The sequence below is a fragment of the Neolamprologus brichardi genome, chromosome 18 (assembly GCF_056152115.1).
Source record: "Neolamprologus brichardi isolate AB-2024 chromosome 18, ASM5615211v1, whole genome shotgun sequence".
In the NCBI taxonomy this organism is placed as follows: domain Eukaryota; kingdom Metazoa; phylum Chordata; class Actinopteri; order Cichliformes; family Cichlidae; genus Neolamprologus; species Neolamprologus brichardi.
In genome coordinates, this window is record NC_142121.1 from 19,336,269 (window position 1) to 19,359,050 (window position 22,782).

At 40.8% G+C, this 22,782-nt stretch overlaps 1 protein-coding gene across 3 annotated transcripts in view; it reads right to left on the reverse strand.

Moving 5' to 3' along the window:
- The window catches only part of sntg1 (syntrophin, gamma 1), a 40,362-nt gene that overhangs the window by 11,470 nt on the left and 6,110 nt on the right, over positions 1-22,782 (reverse strand). The window contains exons 2-13 of one of the 3 annotated variants that reach the window (XM_006786368.2): positions 17,305-17,495; positions 16,605-16,654; positions 13,899-14,033; positions 11,899-11,955; positions 11,664-11,721; positions 11,532-11,575; positions 11,152-11,193; positions 10,677-10,803; positions 10,043-10,125; positions 9,602-9,732; positions 7,266-7,395; positions 1,005-1,043 (exon numbers count right to left, since the gene is read on the reverse strand). In XM_006786368.2, coding sequence (XP_006786431.1) covers positions 1,005-1,043; positions 7,266-7,395; positions 9,602-9,732; positions 10,043-10,125; positions 10,677-10,803; positions 11,152-11,193; positions 11,532-11,575; positions 11,664-11,721; positions 11,899-11,955; positions 13,899-14,033; positions 16,605-16,631 — 873 coding nt within the window. In that variant the 5' untranslated portion in view covers positions 16,632-16,654; positions 17,305-17,495. Of the gene's footprint in view, positions 1-1,004; positions 1,044-7,265; positions 7,396-9,601; positions 9,733-10,042; positions 10,126-10,676; positions 10,804-11,151; positions 11,194-11,531; positions 11,576-11,663; positions 11,722-11,898; positions 11,956-13,898; positions 14,034-16,604; positions 16,655-17,304; positions 17,624-22,782 lie in introns of all 3 variants that reach the window. The other 2 variants (XM_006786369.2, XM_006786367.2) reach the window with 2 other exon arrangements.

Below are 22,782 nucleotides of genomic sequence, written 5' to 3' on the forward strand. Positions count from 1 at the left end.
AAGTTTATTAATGTGAGTCAAAAAATTAACCCGAAAGTTTAATTTCTCACACTTTACGGATCTGTTTATGTGTCCAATTAAACAAGTACACCTTTTCAGTCCTTTATATTGTAGTCTGACCAAAACAATTACATGTGATGTGTGTGGGTGAGGAAAGTTACAGAGAAAACTGACACTGATTCATGATGACACACGGCCATCAGCCACGAGATTAAAACCACCGGCAGGTGATGTGAAAAAACATCGGTCTTTTTGCTACGGTGCAGCGCTCTGCTCGGAAAGTTTGGTGCCTGACATTCATGTGATGTTACTCTGTCTGTTTTAATGTTGTGGCTGATGTGTGTACTTCATTCTTTTGCGTACCCCAGCAAACGCTTTGTAATTTAGCACTCGCAACAAGGACAAGCAGCTAGACAGACGGGGAAATGAAGAAAAAGAAAGCAAAGCCTCTATCGGCAGTGCTGCAAGACATCAGTTCAGATATTAAACATATCATAGCATCACTCTTCAGGAAGCCACCGGTTGACTGCGCCAAGAGAAGATTGTTTGTTTGCTTTTCCTTTTTCAGATTTTTGTTTGTTTATTTGGGTTTGTTTTTTTTTAAGAATTTGCAAGCAAGTGAAAGATTTGCGACAAGCACGTCTCACGTTGTTTAATTTCATGAATGAATTGTCAAGTGGATTCATGTCTCTTTGTGGGTCAGAAAACCAGATTGAAAAAGTAACAAAGAAGAGCCTAGCTGTGGTGTTTTAAATGAAAGATGACGCTCTGCGAGTTAACTGGCTGAAAGCGCTTAAACAGTTTTCTGATCATGTCTCAGTGGACGAACAAAAATGATGCAAACGCTCCTCTTGTGCTGCAATAGATGGCTTCTTTTTAATTTATTTATTTTTCTTGACTGGTTATATTCACTTCTGATTGTCAGGATAAGGATGAAATGAATGCCCGACAACGCAAAATGAAGATCTTAAGACGCAACCGCTGCAGGAGGAAAAACATCTTACCTGCTGGTTAACTGGAAAATTCCGGTTAATCTTCTTCACCTGTGAAATTTAATGAGAATGTCAATAACTCATTAAAATATCTCATGCTAACAATCAGACACAGCTGACAAGGCTGACATATTTGCAGGACCCCACAAGGCCCGCCAATAAGTGACAAAGCTTCCAAGAATAAATAAACATGAATTACAGTCTCCGTGCTAACATACTAACCGCGGCACTGAAGGAAAACAGTTTGAGCTACTTCATTTAGTCAAAGCATGCAAATTTCAAAATGAGATTGAGTCATTTCCACAAGGACCCGAGGCTGTTCCTAAAAGAAATCCTTTTTTTAAGATCCATTCTCTCTGTGGTAATAAAAGTGGGAGGACTACAGAGTGAGCAGCCAGCCTTTAAATTAAAACATTCTCCTCAGATCACAGGTATCACTTGCACCTAATCCACACTTTACTATCAAAATAACTCTTCTTTAGGAGCTGAACACCAAATTAAGCTGTCCGGTCCTCATGCCGTCCTCCTATAGAAGCAGGAAAATGTCGCAGCAGCTTACTGTGAGATGTAGCTGAAGTTTGGGTCCAGAGAGAAAACACGATTTTTGGGTTATTTTTCCAGAAGATGAACTGTCATGATGTGAGCTGGGATTGAATATATGTGAGCGGTGACGGTGGGTTTGTTCAGATGGCAGGTCTATCCTGTTCTAACACAAATTAGGAAATTCTGAAGGGTCCGGTTTTTCAAGTTTTGCAGGAGCTTGTGCACATTTCACCGTATCTAAAAATACAAACAGGAGAAGTTTGACTGAAGTTTGTGGGCGCCCTGGAGGTGGCGTTTTCACACCTATAGTTTGTTCATTCTGCTCCCAATGAGTTGATGAGCTTGTGAACTTGCAGATTTTCCTCATTGTTTGGTTTCTTTTTGCACAAAGAAAACTCCAAGTGAACTCCAAGTGAACCAACGTGCGTCACGAATAACCAGTCTGCTTACAGGCCGGATGTGTCTGAGGCAGGAGCCACAAAAGTAAACACGGGAAGAAGGAACCATATTCTGGATTAGTGGAAAACATGGATAATTTACTCCTAATGAGTTTTTATTTATCTGTGTGATTTTTCAGGCACCTGGGGCAAAACAAACAAACTGCTCTGGAGTTTGCACTCTGAGAACTGAGAACACCTCCTTCAAACGGACTCAGTACAGTTTTTCTGGTCTTTACCTGAGTATGATTACTGTGCCCACATCTGTGCAAATGAACCCCACCAAGGGGGAAAACAAAGCAATGTTTAAAGAGGCTAAAAACACCCTATGTCACAACAGGAGCTGGCAGTGGTGAAAGGAGTACTTGGACCCTTTCTTTGAGGGCATTTTCACACCTGTAATTTAAATCAGCTGATCAGTTTGTAAAGTTGCAAGTTTTTCTTGTGGGTTGGTTTCTTTTCGCACAGAGAAAACTCTCAAAAGTGAATCAAAATGTGTCACTACACACCACATGAGAACGCTCAAGTCCTGTTATTGGGATCTGTCTCAGGCGGGAGCAGCAAAAGTAAGTACAGGAAGAAGATGCTGTGTTCTGGACTAGCAGATATCAAATGAGCCCTTGGTTCATTTTACACAGCTATGATACTTTTCCACATCCCGGGCTGGAAAGCATACCTGGCAACAGGATAGCATACACCTGGTAGTTGGGTTGGATCAGGCTTAGATCACATTCTCACCTGAAATAAACCACTTTGGAGTTTGTTTGTAACCGCACCAAGACCACCTTCTCCAAAAGGTCTGTTGGTGGTTGCTTGGTCCACAAATGAGTGCAAGTGCTGTGGTCACGCCTGCACAAATGAACTGCACCAAAGGCTAACGAGCCCAGCAGCAAAAACACCCTATATTCATATAGTTATATAGTATAACTGCACAAATTTAGCCAGTAAGTGTAAAAATAAACGTTATGATGAATTTGCTGGATTACACATTACACAGGATTGCGCTTCATAGTAGAAGAAGAATACTATCCACTGGGTACCAGACTCTCCAACAGGTGATATATGCCAGTATATGATAAATATCAGTTTTTTTTAATAAATCTATATAATAAGCGTCACTGTTCGGCTGAAGTGATAAAAACACCTTTTTTTCTTCCTTGTTGATATCTTCTAATTTACTTATTTGAAATCTTAAAGTTAACAGCTGCAGTTAAAACCTATAAATGAATAAATATTGTTTAGTTCAAATGAAAATCATCAGAGAAAATATAAATACCTTTATATTTAAACACAGTACTTGTATAAATATACTTCGGTGCTTCCCACCACTGGGGGCTTGTGCTTTATTTGGGTGTTTCTTGCAACTAAATAACAGAGCAATTCAGTCTTCGGCTGTTATAAAAACAACTAAATTGCCTTCCAATTTAAGAAAATTGGCCTCAAAATTCATGACAGCACACTGTAAACCAAACAACTGCATAATGAAAGGTGAACAGCTCGCTGACAGAGGTGGACAGACACTTAACAGTGGAGCTGCTCAATGCCACTGAGCTACAGCTTTGAAAATTGCCTCAGAATCGAATCAGCACCTCTGAGCCCAAGTCTCAGCAGAAAATACTGGAACGAGCTGGAAAACCAGAAGCACAGCTGTGCTAAAGAAACCACAAGGTAAAGGCACAAAGACATAACCTGGTGTGGGGAGCAGTAAACAAGAAAGACATGAGTCATGACGAATGAGTCACGATTCAAGCTCATTCTTACTTCTGATTTGATTCACAATTACATTTGGAAGGGAGGCGGCAGGACGAGTTCAGCCTACGATATCTGTTGCTTCGCTGTGCAGCTGACTAGTGGGAGTTGTTAGAAGCAATGGAGTAAAAAAAACTTCCCTTCATAATGTTTCCACACTCCTTCAAATGATGCCTTAAAGTGCGCTGCTAAATAAATTAAAGAGTGTTTTCATGAACACCGGGATGGCCTCTCCAGTCACCAGACCTGAACATCACGGAGACTTTATGGGGATTTGTGCAGTGCTGAGTGGATTTCCTCCTCCATCATCGCCCAGAGAACTGGAGGCACTTTTTTCGTGACGAATGCTTCAGTGTTTGAGTACAAACAGATCAGCTGAAATGTAAGCGAGCGAAGGATGACCCCCGGCCTCCATTAGAGCCTTAATTTTAATATATCTCTGTCTCGTTTCCATGATTTTCTCTGGTTCTTAAGTCACTCTATTAACATTTACTTTGAGCTCACGATGCAAAGCCACAAATAAGTTTGGCGGTTTTATAGCATTTTTAAAATCTTTGTAGGACAATTTGTGGCTGATGTGCAGCACAATCAACCAATCAATAAATCCTTTATTTGTCTCTGGAGCATAATCAGTTTTATAGTGGTGGAATAACAACAGGATGAAACCACAAACACATTAGCATGTAATATAAATACAATTATTATGCAAATTCTAAAATATGCCAGACCCTGACTGAGTAAAGTGTATCTGGACTCACAATGTAGCTGGAAAACGCAAATTAAATAGTTATGTAATACTCTCTAATACTTACAGTATGTGCGGTTAGCTACACTGTGCAGTCATGTTGGTCTGGTGATTTGCTCCAGACTAAAATATCTCAACATCTGCATCTGGATTTAGAGTTTGGACAGATTTGTGATTCCCAAACATGCATGGAAGGAATTGCCATGATGTCACCTAAAGCTTTATGTTCAACAGTTTCGAAGCACTAGCAGGAGGAGCCTTGATTTCTCCCGTAAGACAATTTTTTTGATTTGGATCATTTTTATATATATTTTCAATGTAGTAACTCAACAGCATAGTGATTTACACATGTGCCAACCATGGTTTGATGCTGTGAGGAGACACAAATTCCTTTGGGGTTGCGTCAGGAAGGGCATCAAATAGTGCTTTCACCATCACACTGCTTACTCAAAGGGGGCTGTTTATTGTTGGGGTTTTCTCTGTATCACTGGAGCGTCTTTACCTTACAACATAAAGCATCTTGAGACAACTGTTGTTGTAAATTTGAAGCCATAATAATTAAAATTGTACTGAATTCAACTGAAAATATGCAGAGCTACCCACTGCAGTGACTCCTTCTGAATAGGGGACTAGAAGAAAGTGTTCTTGGGTATCAGCAAACAGCAAAGAGATACCTTCATAAGCATGTATACAGTTTAATTAGGTTTAGGCAACAAAATTACCTGATTAGGTTCAAGAAAAAAGACAAATGCATATCTTCAACGAGTCTGTCTCACAGAAAGCTCTAAAGGCCAAGACAATACGCATGCCCTACTTTGTTGTTGATATTATAAAAAATGGGAACATTTAATTAAAAGAAAAAAGACGCTATCTTGAATACGCTTTGAAATTAGCAATTGAGATCATAAATCATCAGCAAAATGTTTACTGAGGTAACAAATCCAGGGAGTACTACTTTTCTTGTAGCCCTACTGCAACCTTCTCCTTTTCGTAATCAGATGAGTCGCCTCCTGCTGGCCATTAGAAAGAATGCAGCTTCCACTAGCTTTACCATTCACACCTCGAGGCTATATCTTTCAGTTAGTATAACAGATTTGTAAATCCCAAGAAAACAGAGTCCAATTTTAAGACAGGGAACCTCTGACATTTTTTCAAAGCCCATCTTCATCTTCTGACATTTGTGTTAACAACTGGACAGCTTGCACTCTCAGCCTTTTAGTCATCATCCTCTCATCATGAACTGTAATCACATTGATGATCACATAGTTTTAAATGTGGAGTTATTATTTATTTATTTATTATTTTTTAGGAGTTAGTTATTATTTGTGTGCAATATTTCACTGCATTTTCCTCAATCTGCTCACTCCTACGACAGTGAAAGGTTGTAAATGATGCAGTGTAAACAACAACAATACAGTTTGTGACCATGGTGAGTGGTGAATGGACATGTATTTGTGTAACACTTTCTAGTCTTGCTGACCACTTAAAGCATTTTTACACTGCGAGCCACATTTAGCCATCCACACAGTCATACAGTGCTTTTTTTCCAAGCACTTAAGCTATCACACCAGCTCACACACCGGCGGAAATATCCAGGGCAATCTGGGGCTTAGTATCTCGCTCAAGGACACAAGGCCACCACCAGCAGTACCGCTGAAGTCGGTGATGCTTTATGAACAAATCAGTCCATCTCACATGGAATATTACACTGCATCTGGACATTCTCTGCATTCACATTCACATGCAATTCACATGCTGATGTGAATTGCTCAGTCACATCAGCATGTGACCAAAAGACAAGTGACAAGCTGCAAAATGAACCGTAAGATCACTTTCTGATGAGAAAAATAAACAACCTTTTTTTTAAAATGTCATGCAATAAGACACCTTTTATTTCAGCAGATCCATTTACTGTATGTTACCAGCTCACTCACACCCTTCACTAAGTACTCAGGCCAGAACAGGAATACATTCTCAACTGTTAAAACTGCTGGCAGTGAGTCATCAGTGTTATGTTTAGTATGTCCCTCACTTTGTCCATTCTAATTAATCAGGGCTCCATTATCCCCCCAAGACTCTCTCTCTCTCTCTCTCTCTCACACACACACACACACACACTCGCCGCCATGCCAAGGGACACATGATAATTACAAATCCCTGATTTTAACTGCTGCTCAGTCGGTCCCGTGTTTTCATCTATCTAGATAGTAATTCTCAAAAAATACCAGAAGTTTCTACATGGAAATGAATGAAAATAAACCAAAATACAAAATGTTAAATGTATCAATTTTTCGTATATGAGCTATGATGTGCAGCAATGGAGATTGTTAAGCAGTATTGGTTTTTCAGACCCCTGCTGAGCATGACCACTCATCTGAAAACACATAAACAGGTTTTCCACAAAGCTGAAGTAGAGCTTGTAAAATTGTATTCACAATAAGAGAAAGAATATAACCCAGTCATTTCTCTGTTTCTTTCTGCCTTGTGGTTTCATTTTAATGCAATATTTTTGGATGAATTATAGATAATATGAGTGCATACTGGTAGCTGGGAGGAATAAGTGTAGTACAGCGAGGCTTCTGTTATTGTGACTTCGAACACTCAGGAATAAAATTTAACTTTATTCGTAGTGAGAAGCCCACTAGTACGTGTCTACGGCCCTTAATGTTGTGACATTCAGAAAGGAACTGTTAGATAATCCACAAACTGCAAGCGTGTTGCATGAACACCCAAACCAATTTCCTGCTGGTTTACATGTGGGACCACGAGAGCTAACAACTGTTATTGCTTCTTACTCACATTGTGCTTGGTGAGGCTGGAAATGTTGCTTGCAATTGCCTGAAGCCAGTCCAAGCATTCTTCTGCTGTGGGAAACTGTATAACTCCACTGCAAACACCATCCACTGCTATGACCTGGAAAGCATTTTTCCTGAAAGAGTAAAAAAAAAACAAGCCAAAGATCAGGGGAGGATTTCAAATATTTCACACATTCATATTTAGTTTCTGTTTTTTTTTAAAAGGGGATTAGAGACAGTTCATTGCATCCCAGCATTGGAAACTCTTCCTCTGGGATTCCTGTGATAACAAACTAAGCAAAACTGACTGTGGTGAAAAATGCTGCTGTTTAATAACTTGAAAAACTGAGCGTCCAATTTTCCAAGATCAATTAATTTAGCAACGTAAGTTCACTAATTAGTTACTTTGCTTGTTTAGGCGATCCACATGCATAACATGAAAATAGATTTGAGGGAATTTATATTTCTTTCTCTCTTTTAATTTTTTTGAATACTGCACTACTTTTGGAACAGGCTGGTCAGGTGATGAAACACCTCAAAATATTAAATGTTCACTTCTTTTTTTTAATATAATCCAAAAGCCGTGGCTGCAATATGAAAAATAAATGCAAAAACATATCCAGCAATATGCAGTTATTGAGATTAAACCAGAACAGTTACATATGTGATCTGCCCAGATTACAGGTTTAAATGCATTTATTGGCAGCTGCATGGCGTCATGTGCCATGTTCTGTTTCTGGTTTGTGTTCACACAGTTAGTTTTTTTTAAAGGGAACCTGCAGGAGTAAATATAAAGAGATGCAGACAGTGAAGCTGCTCATACTTATGAAATGCCATCTAATGGTAGAGGATTGTTAGTCTCTGTGTGTTATATAAATCTTTCTAGAAACACATGTTAAGTCCTCTGGTAGTTCAATAAGGAGAGATCGTTTGGATGATTTAAAGATATTCATTGAGAAAGAGAAATGAATGAATCTATTCTGTGATAAGACTCGGAACGAGATCCCATTGGTGAGAGGATTTAGGAGTGGACCTCCCAATGTCTAGACACTGGTGGTGGTGAAGATGAAGATGAAGGTTGGATGGAAGTCTGAGTGACTCAGGTGAGGTGGAGATGGGGAGGAGGTTGGTTGCACGAATGAGAGCCTGAAAGGAAGAATGACAGAGAACACAGACTTAAACCATACAGAGTAGAGGCTGATTGGCTCAAAGAAGGTGATGTCGGTATTGAGTTTGATAGTGTGTGAAAGTGGCAGTGATGTAATGAACAGACTGGCAGCCTAGGAAAGCGGCTCGGTTCACTCTGGCACAGCTGGCTGCCGGCGGAGCCGGCGGGCACGCCACTGCAGCCCCCTCTGGCTTCTGCTCCGTGGCTACTGGGTGACCCCTCATCTGGGGCTCTCCTCAGCTCTTCCCAGGAGGGTGGCATGGATGCCCCTCCGGTGGTCCGCCTTGGGCTCTCTCACTCTGGGGCCTCTGGATGTCTGAAGCCTGGATCTCCTCCATGCCTGCTTCATGCCCTGGGGGACAGGGTTATGGCTCTCTACATCCTCTAGCAGACCATTACACGGGGAAACCTTTTGAATACAAGCGTGCTGATCCACACAGGTGTGCACACGGGTGTTCACTGTTCATAGACATAAACTACACCTTTATTGGCTGCTATTTCCAAGCACATTGTGCGCTGTCGGTCCTGCTTGCTACACAACAACATTCAATATTTAGTATTTACTTCTGTTTACACTTAGCTAGATTAACGTGATGGTATGTTGCTGTTTTTTTTGCTTGTTTTCTCTTCTTTTTCTCTCAACAGGTGATCCAGGAGATTTTTTTTTCTCTTTCTCTAATGTAAGCATTACTTTACACTGTAAAGCACCATCAGACAGCTGTTGTGAACTGGAACTACAAATACAGTGTATGTACTACTGTGTATATAAAATAGTTTATTTTGCTTTGTGGTAAACTTCACTATCATGTCCCTTTTCTGTTCCAGACAGGCGTCAGGCAACGAACTGTTTGCTTTTTGGTTCAGTTACTATAATCCTTTTCTCTGCGTATCCAAAGAGTTGCCCAAACTGACACGAGCAGAAGAACATAAATCTGGCTTTACTCACTAACCCAACCAAATCACAAGGCACCAGTGAGGCATAAGTTAAAGTGTTAGCCCAGCCAAATACTGATCGTGTGTTTAATGGGACACTCTACACAGTCTATTTATAGATGGAGCATTGCAGTGTGCTCTGTTTGAAAATCTCCAAGCATTTAAAATGTAAGAGATCTCTGCACTAACATCTTAAGAAGAAAGAAACTGACACTTCAGCACGAAGTCCCAGAGCTCACCTGGAAACGTCAGAGCCGGGGATATACTGTGACAAGCGTGAGTGTAGCAGAGGAATAAGGCGCAGGTCCACCCATCTCTTCTCCCAGCGAAGCCCTGGGGATGTGGGCCAGGACGAGCAGGACAGGGTGTCCTGCAGAAGTGTGAAACCGAAGTTAGAAGAGACGGCCCTTTCCCACCTCCAGCATTTGAAGCTGTTCACATGTCAAAGAGCCCAAGTCCTGCTGCAACTATACGGTTGTTGCGGATGCACAGACAGCACAAGCTGCAGATTAAAAGTGATTTGGCGTCCTCAAAAGATAAAGATAGAACATCCTAGCTATCAGCAAGCAGTGACAGTTGCATGGAAACAACTTTCTGGCATCGGGAACGCTGCTGCTGCGTAGTTACAAAAGGACAGCTACTAAATCAGCCAATCAAAAGAGAGGCTAATGAAAAAGTACCGTGTTGTTAGGATGGTAGTTCAAGTGCAGGCCACTATCACACAGAGGAGAGGAGGTCCCACTACTCTGGTCACTGGGGATGCCTGCAGCACACAGGAAAACAACAATAAACCCACAGCTACACCCCCGTCTATTTCAAGGTTTCTAGCAGCAATGAATCACAGCCATCATCTAAAGCATGTTACTTTGTTCTGCTGCTCAAGTCGGCTCCAGCTCTCTGCCAATTTGTATTCCGTTGACTGGCTGCATGGCCAGTCAACCTGCCCTATATACGCAAATGAAAGGATTTCATGAAACACTTTCATGTCTCACAATAAAGCTCTGACATAGGAGAGCAATCAATCCCGAGATTTTGTTAATTACTTCAGTTTAGTCTTTAGCATCTTTTCTGAAGCTTGAGATGGGTTTACTCCTCAAAGCAGCATCTTTACTCAGTGCTTAACAAGACAGGAAGTCCAAAATAAATGGAGCAGGAGCTGGGCGTATTTTTCTTTATTTCTCTCAAGTCGACTCAAATTTATTGTTTCCAGGGCGACCAATTCTAGACAGGAAAAAAAAACCCCACCAGCTATAAATACTCTTGGCCAATTATTTTCCACAGCGGTAATAGTGATTATGTACTTAGACCTAATACCGGGGTGAATGAGAGGGTTCTCACATGTACAGTCCTCACAAAGGGGCAGTTTCAAAAAGGCTGGAGTCTTCTTTAAGAAAGAGACCGTGAGAGTCACTTCTTCACCAGCATTTCTTAAAACCTGGACCTGGAAAGCAAAAAAAACAAACAAACCTTGGGAATTTTTTTTTTTTTTTTGGTCTTCTTTACAGAAGCTGTAAACTGTGAGGTTTTTCTCGCTGAATGCTTGCTGTGATGAAACATGGTGTGCCAAAGCCTCGCTAAGAATGGAAATCCAAGATAAGGGATTTACAGAGTGCAACTTTTATGCTCCTTACTCACACATATTGCTTACAGATGAATTTAGGCAGGAATGAAAGAGAAAAAAAATGGCTTTACATGTCAGAAAGATACAAATCATGAAGTGAGACAAGATAAGCTGTTGAAAGAGTTGTTGCAGCGGTGAGAAACTATGAGATATGAGCTGACAGCTTACCACTTCCTCGTGGCGATAGCTCCTGACATTTATTCCATTTATCTGGAAACAACAATAACACGGTTAGCCTAAATGATACTGCTGGCATCATATCACTGTAGCTTTATCTTCAAAATGATTAATGGGGCCAGCATAATAATTGTTATGACATCTGCGGCAAAAACTGTTGCCGTGTGGGAGATTTTCTTTAATCGATTTATTTATTTATTTTGGCTGAAAGAGATGCAACAAATTAAAGACCTTTATTAGCCTATAGGGACGCATAATTACGCCACACAGTTTTATGGACATGTGGCGCATGAATTATTAAAGAACGAGGAAACGTGTTAGCTCGCGGTGTGGGATGAGATGTGTAAACGCGCATTAATGCGGCGTGTTACCTGAAGGATGCCGTCTCCGATGAAAAGCAGCCCAGACAGTTCAGCTGGAAAGAGAACAGTCGCTTTAACGCAAACAAACAAGAGGAGGGGGAAAATGATGGGAAGTGGGGAGAAAAAACCCTGACATTATACCTTTCTGCTCCTTTGATATTTTTGATATCACAACAGGGATTTTGTGCTCTGCTCCACCCTAGAGAGAGAAATTGGATTACGAAGGTATCACAAATGGAGAACAAGACTCTTGAGATCAACATCCTTGGCTGACACAGTTGTTGCACATTGACAAGGAAATAATCAATACCACTTGTTCAGACTTAATTCTAGGAGCTTGGGAGGAGCGGCCCTAATCTGCTGGGATCTAAATTACCTTGATGCTCAGACCGAACCCTCCAATCGTCTGTCTCCTGATCGTTACAGTCCTCTCCTGCAGTTAGAAAGAAGAGTTTAGACTGCAGGACATGATTTCAGGCTGTGGAAATGTGGAATTAAAACGATCTAACTCCTGAAGCTTTTCTTTAACTGTTTTAATGATTACAACATTTTTTAACACAAAACAGGAAGGTGGTTTATTGATTTCAGCATAAGTTTGAGCATTTTACAAATATTTGCCTTCTTTTGGTAATTTTTGTTGTATTTGGTGTGTTTTCTTCTCTCAGGTGTAGTTTATGGATTTTCTTTTACAGTGCCTTACTGGCCACTTTAGTAGGTACACTCTTCGTTAATGCAAATATCCAATCAGCCAATCACATGGCTGCAACTCAGTGTCTTTAAGGATGCAGACATTGTCAAGACGAGCTGCTGAAGTGCAAAATGAGCATCAGAATGCAGGGGAAAAGGTGATTTTGGTGATTTTGAAGTAGTTTTGATGTAGTGTGGTTGTTTGTGCTCAGAAACATGTTTCAGAAACTGCTGATCTACTGGGATTTTCCCACACAGCCATCTCTAGGGTTTACAGAATGGTCAGAAGAAAGAAAAAATATCCAGTGAGTGCTGGGTGAAAATGCCAGGTCTGAGGAGAATGGACAGACTGCTTCCAGCAGATGGAAAGGCAAATATCAGCTAGTTACAATCAAGAACATTGAAAGACGTGGACTACAGCAGCGTAAGACAACACCAGGTGATACTCCTGTCAGCTACGAGCAGGAAACCGAGGATACAGTTCATGTTCTTAGCGGACAGAAGATTGAAAAACGTTGCCTGGTCTAATGAGTCTCATTTTCCGCTGCAACATTCAGACAGAATCTGGCAGAAACGTCATGAAAGTGTGGATCCATCCTGACCTGTGTAAACATTTCAGACTGCTAGTGGTGGTGCAATAGTGTGGGGGATATTTTCTGGGTTTTTAAACACCACAGTCTACCTGAACACTGCCACACAGAAGACCACATCCATCCCTTTATGACCACAGTGTACCCATCTTCTAGTGGCTGCTTCCAGCAGGATAACGCAGCATGTCACAAAGCTCAAGTCAGACTGTCAGACAATAAGTTCACTGCAGTCAAATGGCCCCCACAGTCTCAGTAGAGCACCTCTGTGTTGTGCTGAACAGGAGAGTCACATCGGGGATCTGCAGCCAACAAACCCGCCGCAACTGTGTGACGCTGTCGTGTCAACATGATCCAAAAGATGATCTCTGAGGCAATGTTTCCAGCACCTTATTCAATCGATGCCATGAAAATTTAAAGAAGTGTAGGTGAAGGTGTACCTACTAACGTCACCAGTGAGTGTATTTTATGTTTTGCAACAACTTTTGAAGCTAAAAGTTTTTCAATGACAGTCAGGTTTGTATGGCATCAAATATGAACACTCTGTTGCTCAAGGTGCATGCATGCAGCGTATTCAGCAATTTCTTAAATGAAATGTAAAATTCATCATTCAATCCAAATATTCAACTGAACTTGGTCACCAACACTTGGACTGATACGTTGCAGTTGTATTTGCATACCGGTGCCTTTGCCCTTTTCGCTGATTATTAATGATGTTTCACAGGACACAAACCTCCATTTGTCACTTGAGGATTTTTATCCAGGAAAATGTTATTGAATGAATAATTCCATTTTGGGAAAGGTCACGGACTCGGGTCTCAGCTGAATATTTTTTTTCGCACAAGAAACCCGCGCAATAATTAATGTGAAGGAAAAGTTGTCAGGGGTGATGACAAGCGAGAGCTAAATGTTAAACTCAGTAGGTGAATTATTATTTAATGACTACACTTGATTTATGAGGAACAGATTCACTCATGTCGGCTTTCCATTAACACAGACACCGAGCTGTGTTCTCAGCACTTTTGTGTTGTAACCTTCATTACCCTGCGCTGCTGTATACGTTACGGATTTCAGGGTCTGCAATTATGACTGGGTTACTTACGCTCGAATAGAAAGGCTCTCCTGACACACAGATGACATCTTGCTCTTGAATGGTCAGAATATCTTTGGCCAAGTGTAGTCGAATATTAAACGGCTCCTCATTACCTTCTTGCATCAAATAAATCCCAGTCTTTGTCTGTGAACAGTCAGAGAGATAAAATCATTCATCATCCCTCCATGACTAAATTAACCGGCCATGAAATGAAATGTCATTGAGAATACTCGCTGCAGAATGAACATGGAAATTAGGAAACAGGGTTTTGGTGTCTATTATTTTCTTCTTCTTTTTTTTAAATTACTCTTCTTGTTGAGGCTAATGTCGGACCAAATAACCACAATAGCAGCTCTGAGTAATAAACAAGCATTTTGGATAACAAAATATACAAGAAAACAATTGATATATGGCTTATAAGCCGCATTCTGCGAATCCAAATAACACTTTTGTACCCTCTGTGTGCTTTATACTTCCACACTGAGACACAGAAACCCAAATTATATCATCACATTGTATTATTATATCAAATGGTGACAAATTAAGAAGCTGTGAAATTCAGTGGCTCAAATCAAATTGAATCGACCTCTGCATTTGAATCTCCCTGCTTTCCACGAGCGAGTGTGAGAGCGGCGTGTGTGTTTCCAGTGAACCGTTTAAAACACGCTAATCTGCATGCATTTGCATTCTGCCTATCCTTCCTCATCCCCAGCTAATTGTGATGCCTGTCCTGTCCTTGACTTAAAAAGGTCTACATGAAAGGAGCACCTTCACCTGACAAGACTGCTAATAGAAGAAAGCCACCAGTGTCAGCATCCTTGTCACCCAGGATACGCCACTCATCAGTTCACAAAACAGGCTGGTTGCATGGCTGCTATTCTCAGACAGAGAGAGAGAGAGCGAGAGTATCTCTCAAAATTGCGGGTCAAACTTGAATCAAAGTCAGTTTGCGGAGCATATTATCTTTCACCCTAAATGAGGAACGTGAAGAGCCAAGCCCTCGCCTGCAGCTGCAGCGTGAGAAATGAAATGAGGGAGCCATTAATTCACATTATTTGAGGTAATGCGTGTCTGTGTGAAAGTCATTAGCCAAGCGAAATGAGGGTAGTAGTGTTTGTATATTAGCCGGGTCAGACAGCATCTCAGGTGACTGAGCATTATTTGACCCGCTGCAGTGCTTGTATCGTACATAATGAACCTCATCCTTTATCCTATTTTATAATTCACTATAATTCACACCAATCTCCGAAACACCCCACCATTATCAGCTGTAGTCTGCTGGCGTGCATGTGGCAAACTATGAGGAAATCTTCTTTTAATCAAGCGAACGCCAAACACGATTAATTTTTTTTAAAGGAAAATACATTTTTCTGATGTTTCCTATCAAGAGGACCTGCAGTGAACTTGAGTGAAAAGACCGTCGAGGAGCAAAAACGGAAAACCAGCTTGTCAACATCGCGTGCCTCACATCTCAGCTCCTCCCAGCTGTGAGATGCGATGCAAGGCAGAGATGCGAGGAAGCTGCCCAAAGAGAAATCCTCGGTTCCTCGGGTCAGTCTTTAGCAGCATCAGTTACTTGTGATGTGCTGCAAAACTGTCAACCCCAGCTGGTACGAGTGCCCACAGAACCTCTTCTCTAACACAAAAAAGAGGTCTTTATTCGTTTCGATGCACACTTTGATCAACATGGCTGCTCTGTAACAGCAGAATCACTGTTAATGATTTACTTATCATTGAACATTCCTTTTAATCTTCTAAGTCAGTGTTGCTGGGGTGGGTTTTTTGTTATGATTTCTGAGCTATTTATTTACTTGCAGCACCATCTGCACAATGATGCACCATACAACAGCGTCAGATTGCAAATTCAAAAAAAGAAATAAATAAAAAGCTGTGGCTTTGATGATCTGTATATTTTACATTTCCTCATTCATCCATTAAGCAAGTGAAAAAAGCTGCGACTCTGTGACGCCAACACATTTAGCAAGTAATCAGCTTGTATATTCTGAACTGTCAAGATTAATCACCCTCCCATGAGTGTGTATTGTGTTGCATCACAACTGCAACTTTGTTCTTTCATAGGCGCTGCAAGAAAAAACTTGCAGCATGTATACATCATTCCAGCATATAAAAGACTTCAGCACAGGCTACACCTGTGTTTCCTCACTCTTACTCATCCAGAAGCCTCCACTCTCCGTGCATTTTCCAGGTCAGGGAAGGAGAGAGGATGCAAGTAGGCAGAAGTTAGCATGATGAAAAGCACAGAGGGTTTCGGTGTGCCTTTGTGCCGGCATGTTACATGGCTAGCCTCGCTAATTTATGATAGCTGGGTGATAAATGAAGCGGCTATGGTCTCTGCTTGAGAAATGCTATCAGAGAGTAAATCAGCCGCAGATCCATCATTACCACCTTCCCTTGTTGCTCAGGATGTCAGATAAGGTGAGGTCATAAAGTGAAAGCTAAAAGACATTAAGTGGTGTGTTTTGTTGTGTAGCTTTACTTGTTTTTTTTGTGGGGGGAGTTTGCAGTTGACAGATTAAAGGGGGATAAAGGGGGCCCAGTGAGACTGCACATTCACAAACTGCACTGTATGTGCCCCGCTGCTGTTGTAGCCACAGGCTCTCAGATACCTTGAATGCTTTAACACTGTTTGCCTGAAAATGCCTCGCCGCTTTCTATAATCTTGCTCAATTGTTACATTGATTAAATTCTACCAACCTCTTCATTTGAAGTCTTGAAATCCATGTGCTACTATGCAGTGAGGGATACTGCAATAGAGAAAAACAAGACTGAGTTAGTCGGTGGAGACAAATGCTTAAAGACACGACCGGCCTGCTGCAGCAAAACCACAGAGCTGATTTAAACCACCATTGTTAGCGGGATGCCTATTCTCATTATAGTCTCATACAAAACACAGACAAAGGAGAGAAATGTTTTTTTCATCGAAACGTGCCTCTTCTAAGCGACAAGAACAAAAGAAAATCCTCACTGAGCAATGTCAGGAGACAACCGCAGACCATTAAGGGTTAATGAATAATTTATTACAAAGGTGAGAGCCCAGGTATCCTCATAAATGTTTCAATATCGAATCCAACGCTCCCAGAAATGAACCGTGTTACTGGTGGAAGCAGAAGACTGTGGAAAGTGCTACTACAAAACTACTACAGATTATGTGTTTAGAAAGTAAAAGTGCGCTCTGCCCAAAATAATATGCACGCTTTTTAAATTATCTGACTGCTTCCATACAGACGCAAGTAGTCTTTGAGTAATGTTGTGAGAAAGCTGCATTTACATAAACCGGTTCCACTCAGTTGTAATCAGACATGACTGCCACTTGACTCGACAAAACGAGCGCAGAGCAAAAATGGCTCATACTTGAATTATAGAACCTGTGCTGCAGAGGGAGTCGGAGACTTACCTCAGCAGAAAGGCCCCCAGCTCTTTGTACGTTCAGCCCTAGCCATCGAGCAGTGAGTTGATCCCCGATCTGAGCCGTAGCAGAGGGCCTTCCCGGATCATGGCTGTCAGACTTGGGTGGTGGGGGAGCAATGCTGTCACCTCTCCTGCTACTCTGTATGTGCTGCAGGATTATTCCCAGAGGAGCCGGTGCTGGAGAGCAAAAAGAGGCTATCGTAAGTGAGGTTTCTCTCCTCGAGGTCCCTTATCGGTGGTCGTGCTGCAGTAACAGGAGGAGGATGTGGCTATGGTATCATCCTGATCCTAGAACCACTCGAGAGCTGAAACAAGCAAACAAAAGAAAAGAAAATGCAAGTCTTCAAGTAATGCTCTGAAACAAGGCTGACTGTTGATTACATGCTTCTGGCTACGACTCAAAAGACGTAATCATAATACAGACAAGTGTGTTTTCACTGCAAATGCTGCGTTTATGTGGGATGTTGAATCAGAAGCAAATTCGCAGCTTTTTTTTTAAATAACCACCTGGTTAAAAAAAAAAGAAGCAGAGATGCAAACACAAACTCACAACTGTGAATCTCGTTTCTCAGTCTAAGATGAAGGATGCACTCAAACACCCCACTGTCGATTCATGAACGCAAATGCCGAAATGCAATTAACTCATATTCTTCCCCTTTCTTGTGTTTTTCGTATGCTAAGCACACATGACTATCTCAACACGTTTATTAACTTCCAATTGCTCATCCTTGAGCAACCCTCCTCGTTAGTATGTATTTTTGGCTGGTTGCCACCCTTTTGTTGAGTTGCGGCGTTGCTACTTTGATCATTGTTCCGCGCGATTAAAAGAACTCACAGTATATGCATTTGAGGCCACATTTCATGCATAAATCACTGACTTCTGATTATACTGTAAAAGTAGACTTAGTGAAACTTGCAAATGTTTGTTAATTACTGGAGAACAGAGAAGGGAACAAGAGCGCGAGCACCTTTAAGGAATATAGGCTGAATCGAAACAGAAGACATTTTCAGAAAACACTCAAATACTAATATTATGTCAGAATCAGCGCAAGAACTCAATATAGCTGTGTGATATCATTATTCTTTTAAAAAATGATCAGTCTCAACAGATCTCCAGCTGCTGATTCACGCTGTTGGACAGAGGTATTAGGCCTCACCTCTTACTTAAGTCTGGGAAAGAACGGATCATATTAAAAAGGCTTAACATAATTGAGCGTGGTAGTGTAGGACGCCACCAGTGCAGCAAATGAGTCGGTGAAATCTTCTTCTCTCCTAGATGGTCAGCTATTAACTTTAAGAGGTTTTATTGCAAAGTGTTTAGATAAGCACCTCAGCAGACCACGTAATGTCACAGAACAGGGTCGCTGGTTTTGGGTCCCAAAAACCTCCTCTGACATTAACAGCAGAACCAAAACTGTGCGCTGGGAGCTTCGTGGGATGGGTTTCAATGGATGAGCAGCTCCTACGGGTGCAGCGTGGATCTTTTAGTCAGTTTCTTTTAAACTTTCTTTCTCATGCTGTGTTGCATTTTGGAAACTTGAATGTTGAACTCTTTAAAATGAATAATGTCTGTTTAGTGTTTATTCTTTTTTACTATAGCTTAGCTACACAGTTTTCTTTCACCTTTCATTGTGATGATGTGAGAATGTTTTTCTGTTACATGAGTGGACACACAAACAGGTAAAGGCAAAGTAATCCTGAAGTAACAATCATTTACTGAGTATCTACTGAGCAAGATGCTTTATTATCTGAGGCGGCGTGAAAACAGTAGCTGATAATTAAAATAAGTAGCAGATCATTATGATCTAATTATTAGCTAATGACTCACCGATATCTCCTCGCTTGGTCTTTAGAAAATAAGCAAGTATTTGTTTCCCTTAAAAAGTGTTTCCAACACAGAGCAATCAATACACCTAAAATAGATTAAATACCAGCTAACACAGTGTAATAAAGCCCACAATGACAGTTTCAGTGTTTGTTTTCTGTTGAATGTGATTCACAAAGGTGTTGATTTAACCTCTCCCAGGAGAGAGGAAAAGTCCTCACACAAAGTCTGAACTGGTGACGACTGGTTTCCAGTATTAAGCACCTTAATGCTGGAATGAGCTGCAACACAGCTTGAAGCTGTGAAGACATTCATTTCTCTGGGTAGCTGTAAAACTTTACTGGCCCATATTTCTCATACATTTTGTGTGTGTGTGTGTGTGTGTGTGTGTGTGTGTGTGTTTAGCAGTTGTCTTTAGCGGATTATATTACTACAGAGGTTTTGTGTGCAAAAGAGGTCTTCATCTCAGTGGGATGTCCTGCATAAATAATCCTTCACTAACTAACTATAAGTGAGGTGGATTTTTATTCACCTCTTCAACATTATTAACCTCAATTTATGGCAAAAAGATCCATTTGTTTGTGTACATGGGCCCAAATTAGCCTGTGTTTATAACACAGTCAGCATAGCTTTGAGTCTTTCAACGGGAAGCATGTTTCCAGCCTGAAAGATGTATGTTGTGTGGTCTTCATAGTTACCCTGGCAACCGAGAAAGTGGAGATTTGAAAAAGGTGGCAATCGTTTTTGGACCTTTTGTTGTTTATTTGAAATTATGCCATGATCTCTTTCTTCATGATTCAATCAAGTACTTTTTTCTTTGCAAATGTTTTATTAGGAAATTTTTAAAAACAAAAAACAGCACAAAAAAACAATCCTTGTAGTCCTAGCTGGTTCCCGTGAGCTGTGAAATGATTTAAGCCACTTCCAAAGAGGACCTTTCCTCTTTAAAAGGTGGGAAATCTTCAATTCAAGTTCATGGACATGAATGAATGAATAAAGCACTGATCTGATGCAAACTCATGCTCAGGTTAACAAAAATAAGGAGGTAAGATTCCCGTCCAGTAACATAAATCACACGTTCAGGCTGTTTCACAAACTGCAGTGAGACTGTGTTGCATTAGAATATACTGCACTATATTTGCTTTAACAATATGTTCTTAATAAACTGGCATCTGACTGTAGTCTGAAACTGTTCTGTGTAGCGTGAACTGTATTGCATTATAGTACCACTATTAGTTAAAAAGAAGAATTTATCTTTACCAACTTTGATTCGTTTTTTTAATTCCATCATTTAATGATTTCTGTGCTTTTCTCTGTGTTTTCCAAAAATAATTTGATTATTTGTAAGTTTGAATGAATGTTTATTAAGATAAAACCAGCTTAAAGATGCGAAACCTGGATCTTGTGACTCCCAATATTAGAAATTTCCTGATGCAGTAAACTGAAAGGATGAGTGGGAGATATGGAAAGCAGTAATAAATGTTGAAGTAAATTAGATTTTAGCATCTATGACATAAACTGTCCTGTTTATTTCTGATTATTATTACAGAAGAATAAATGTTTTTTTTACCTATGACATGTTTTTTTTCTAAATTTGTGAAAGTGTGTTAGTTTCACTGATATGCTGATTGTGCTAAGCGCTGTTGCTAAAAGGTTGAACTTTTTAAAGCTTTTGCCTCCACTTGCTCTCCAAACTGTCAGTGTCAGAGTCAGGCTGGCTGTGTGTAACGGATGTAAGAAAAATCCTGACATCATTTGCAGGCCTGCTTGAAAAATGAATGCCTTCACATGGTCAGCTGAAAAATGTGTCTGCAGCTCTGATATGAGCACTTTGTCTTCACAGGTGCCCTCCTGTATATCCTGTCAGATGCCAGCGTTTCTCCAAAGATGAAATAGGCCAAACCTTTTGTGCCTTTTAAGTCGAGTCAGCAGAACTCCTTTTACAACCACGCCATCAGATATTTTCAGTCCTACCAATTTGCCAAGCAGTGTTTTTCAAATAACGCTCTTGTGTCTGACACAATGGCTGAAAACACAGCAAGAGAGCAGAGTGAGATTAGCTAGATGGTGTGGAGATTGTAACATGACATCTCCATCTCGTAGACCTGAGGACAGCTGTGGCCCATACAGGATGATAAATGGCCGTTTGTGCGTAGGTGGAGCAGCTGTCTGCAGAGTGCTCCGCCAAACGTAGCTTTCCCTCTCAAAAATTGAGATGGGTTTCACTTACTGTATGTTCATTTGTTCTGCAACCTGGAACATATGGTGCCTGAGAGTGCAGCTTTTTTAATTTGGAGAGCGATGATAGGAGGTATTATGTTACTCAAATATTATGGCGTCTCAGAAGCAGTTCCACTCAACAGCAACGGCATTGCACTGATGAGATTTCACAAGATCTGCCAGTTCACGTGAGAAAACAATGACACTTCTGTTATGAGCTGGCAGCTTCATCTAATGCTGGATATGTTTACCTTCTGAATCCAGCCTATAACTTTGAAAGCTATAGAGACAACGTGGGCAAAGTATGAATTACATTTTGCTGCTTTGTAAAGAAATTGACATCATCATATCATCATCCTCCAACAGTTATTTCTGATCTGTGATCATAACTGCTTATCATTACAGACAAGCAAGCAAGAAACATGACTTGTCTTGCTTTTTAGCAAGGTAGAGTCATTCATTTCCACCAGCATTACAAAATAATATTTGGGTTTAAGAACGTCGCTGCAGCACAGTCATGGGAACCGTCTTGTCAGTGCTCTGTGCGTTGAATATTTAACACGTGACAAAAACACAAAACTACAAGTTTTATAGTTTTATTCATGTTTACATTCACTGCTGCTGTCTTGAATTGTTGGCTAAGGGTTAGTGGGGCAGCTCTGGCTTTTTGAGAAGGAAATCCGAGGTTAATGGGGCACCAGAGAGGTAAAAACTGACTTAATCTGGAAAGCACAAGTATTCTGATATACTGCCAGATTTATATTTATTTCAGATTCTTGAAAGCTAAACAGTTTTTTCTAGCATTTGTTACGTGTGGTTATTTAATGACTCCTTTATGGATCAGCTGGTTGTTGTGATTGTGGAATTCCAAACACGTGTGGCCAACAGGGAAGTTACAGATTGCCATTTGGTGGGCAAACTATGCAACATTAACAGTGGTAACATATAGTCCTTTTCCACTAGAACCTTCTCTGCTCGGCTCGGTTTGTTCCACCGATCGGCCAGTCGATAACATCACTCGATGAATCATGAGAGCGACTCCTTAAAACCGCCAAACCAGGCAATAAAGCAAATGCCTGCACACAAATCACGGGTAACCATATCTGACAAACGCCATACACAGGTATACCATCACCTCCTCGTCCTCCATTGTTGTGTTGTGTTTGAGTCGCATACAATGACATAACGGGACTTTTGCTCACATTTCTATAACCAGGGGTGCACATAAGTGGTCCGCAGGTGTGCATTCGCTGTCAAAATAAAAGACGCGCACCAGATAAGAAGTTGCAACGCGCGTTTGCGTACATAAGATTTTCTTGAGGAGGACAGACATTATTTTAGAACTCTTAAAGATGTCGAAGAAGCAAGCTCCTTTAAGCAATTACTTTGGTGTTCCTCCACCTCCAAAGAAATGTCAGA